General features: G+C 40.1%; 1 protein-coding gene across 1 annotated transcript in view; it reads right to left on the bottom strand.

The window, feature by feature from the left end:
- The window catches only part of CA8 (carbonic anhydrase VIII), a 30,874-nt gene that overhangs the window by 4,823 nt on the left and 23,997 nt on the right, over positions 1-2,054 (bottom strand). The window contains exon 7 of the mRNA XM_010131828.1: positions 1,315-1,487. Within this exon, the coding sequence (XP_010130130.1) occupies positions 1,353-1,487 (135 nt within the window). The 3' untranslated portion in view covers positions 1,315-1,352. The remainder of the gene's footprint in view (positions 1-1,314; positions 1,488-2,054) is intronic.

Genomic DNA, 2,054 nt, shown 5'->3' with positions numbered 1-2,054 from the left:
TATTGGGACCGATGTACCCATAACTAGAAGGAAGACCTGGCCAAACCAACTTCTGATAAATAATTCGATCGGACATAAAGAGCCTAGTGCCATTTCTTCTGCGGGCTACACAACACCAGGAGTCACAGCTCCTCCTCAGGGCTTGAGAGTCCACAACTCGCCCTACGGTGAGGACTATCATTTTACATTAAAAATTCCATCATTTGGGAACTAAAACCGCAGATTATTTTCTGAAGCATGGCCAAGATAAATCTTATTATTCGAAACAAATCTTTGTAACTATTGACAAACGTAATAAAATTTCAGACATGAAAGCAAAAGGGAAATTTTTACATTTCAATTGCAGCATTGTAAAGGAAACTCTTTCATGCTTAAAATTCAAACTCAGCATGTCAAGTAATTTCACTGTTACGGACTTGAATTACCTGCACTGGCCTGAGGGCATTATTCACTCTCTGAGAAAAATTGTACTTTAATATTGCTGTGATTTTCCCAAGTAATTCTTATGCAGAAGCCGGGATGAATTTGAAACATCCATTTCAAGATTAAAGTGTCGACATTTGATGACTGCAGAGAACCATGTAATTGAGAACGGGGCTCAGGGGTGTGCCCAAAATTAAATGTGGGAATGAGAAAACATTATTAATAAAAGGACCAATGTTTTGCTTTTTTGCTTAACTTCGGGGATGCGGGTATTAAATGGGGTTATAAAATACAAATAAACCCTTACTTCAGAAATGTCTGGATGCCTACACTATATATCTGTGTACTGAAAGCTTACGCTATATGGAAAGACCATGAAATTGCTGGCCACTGCCCCAGCCCATTTAATAACTTGTCTCACATGCAGGAGGAATGATCGTCTTCCCACTCAATTGTAATGGATCTGGTTTTGGAAGCACGGAATTATCCATCTCTTTTAGGGGTTATCTGCTGCCTGATCGTTTGTTAACTTCGTATGAAGTTGGGGGCTGGACTGTGAGCATGCTCTGAAGAGGCTTAACCCCACGACTCACCCTGACGTGAGCTAAGGAGTTTCATCACTGACACAGACAGGGCAAGAATTTAACGTAGAAATAAATGCCCTGAAGAAGCTAATAGTAACCAAACTATCCCAGCCACCAGAACCAATAGTAACCGAACTATTATGCCACGGGATAAAATAAAATAAAACAGCGCAGCATCAAAATTCACCACTGTGACGACAGATCACAACATCAGCTGAAGCTACCTCAGTGCGTTTCCTTCTTTAGGTAAACCTCCCCCATGAAAACTATTTCAATGTTTTCATTCTTCTTCTAAGCTTTTACTTACCTGAATAAAGATCTATTTTTGTTGGCCTTCCTCTCCTGCTACTGAAATGCAGCCCTGATGACTCTGTCGCTAAGTGGCTGAGTTGGTCTGAAGTTATCTCCTAGGATTCCGTCACAGCCCTCTAGAAGCTCAGCACCTTTAACGTGCGTCCTCAGTCTACGGAACTCCTCTATCTGAAAGGAGAAAAACCAACACGGGCAAGTTGAAACTCACTCTTCACTATGGGACTAATGATCAGACTCAGCCCTGCCCAGCCACTTCTGCAGCTTTGAAGCCTGGGGAGTTCAGGTACCACATACCGTGGTCAACAGCCGTCGTTAGTAACATTTTAAAATAGTTGTCAGCACCCTCAGCACACTTAACATACAGAGAAAAAAAGAACTTTTCTGCACACGGGTTGGCAAACTCATCCTTTGCTTTTCTGCAACTTCTTTTGGGATCTATAACCTTCGTATTTATTGCCTGAAATCATTGCTTCCTTTAAATAAAAATTACTTTCTAAACCAGCAGAATTCTGAACACATGCTTTAGAGGAAGTCTGTGGACATTTTATATGGAAAAATAGTTTTTTTCCAATCAAAACAAAACACCGCTTCAAAAGTGCTGCAGTTGCAGGTGCTAAGCGTACCTAGAAAAATCAAATGCATAAAAACGATCAATATAAAACATTTCAATTGCTACAGAAGAAATATGCTTCTGGTTTATAGACTTTTTAGATTTTTCTAAATCTAATCTGGTGT

Source organism: Buceros rhinoceros, unplaced genomic scaffold, assembly GCF_000710305.1.
Source record: "Buceros rhinoceros silvestris isolate BGI_N320 unplaced genomic scaffold, ASM71030v1 scaffold162, whole genome shotgun sequence".
Taxonomy (NCBI): domain Eukaryota; kingdom Metazoa; phylum Chordata; class Aves; order Bucerotiformes; family Bucerotidae; genus Buceros; species Buceros rhinoceros.
The sequence above is the reverse complement of the archived record's forward strand: the minus strand, read 5'-3'. Positions and strand labels throughout refer to the sequence as shown.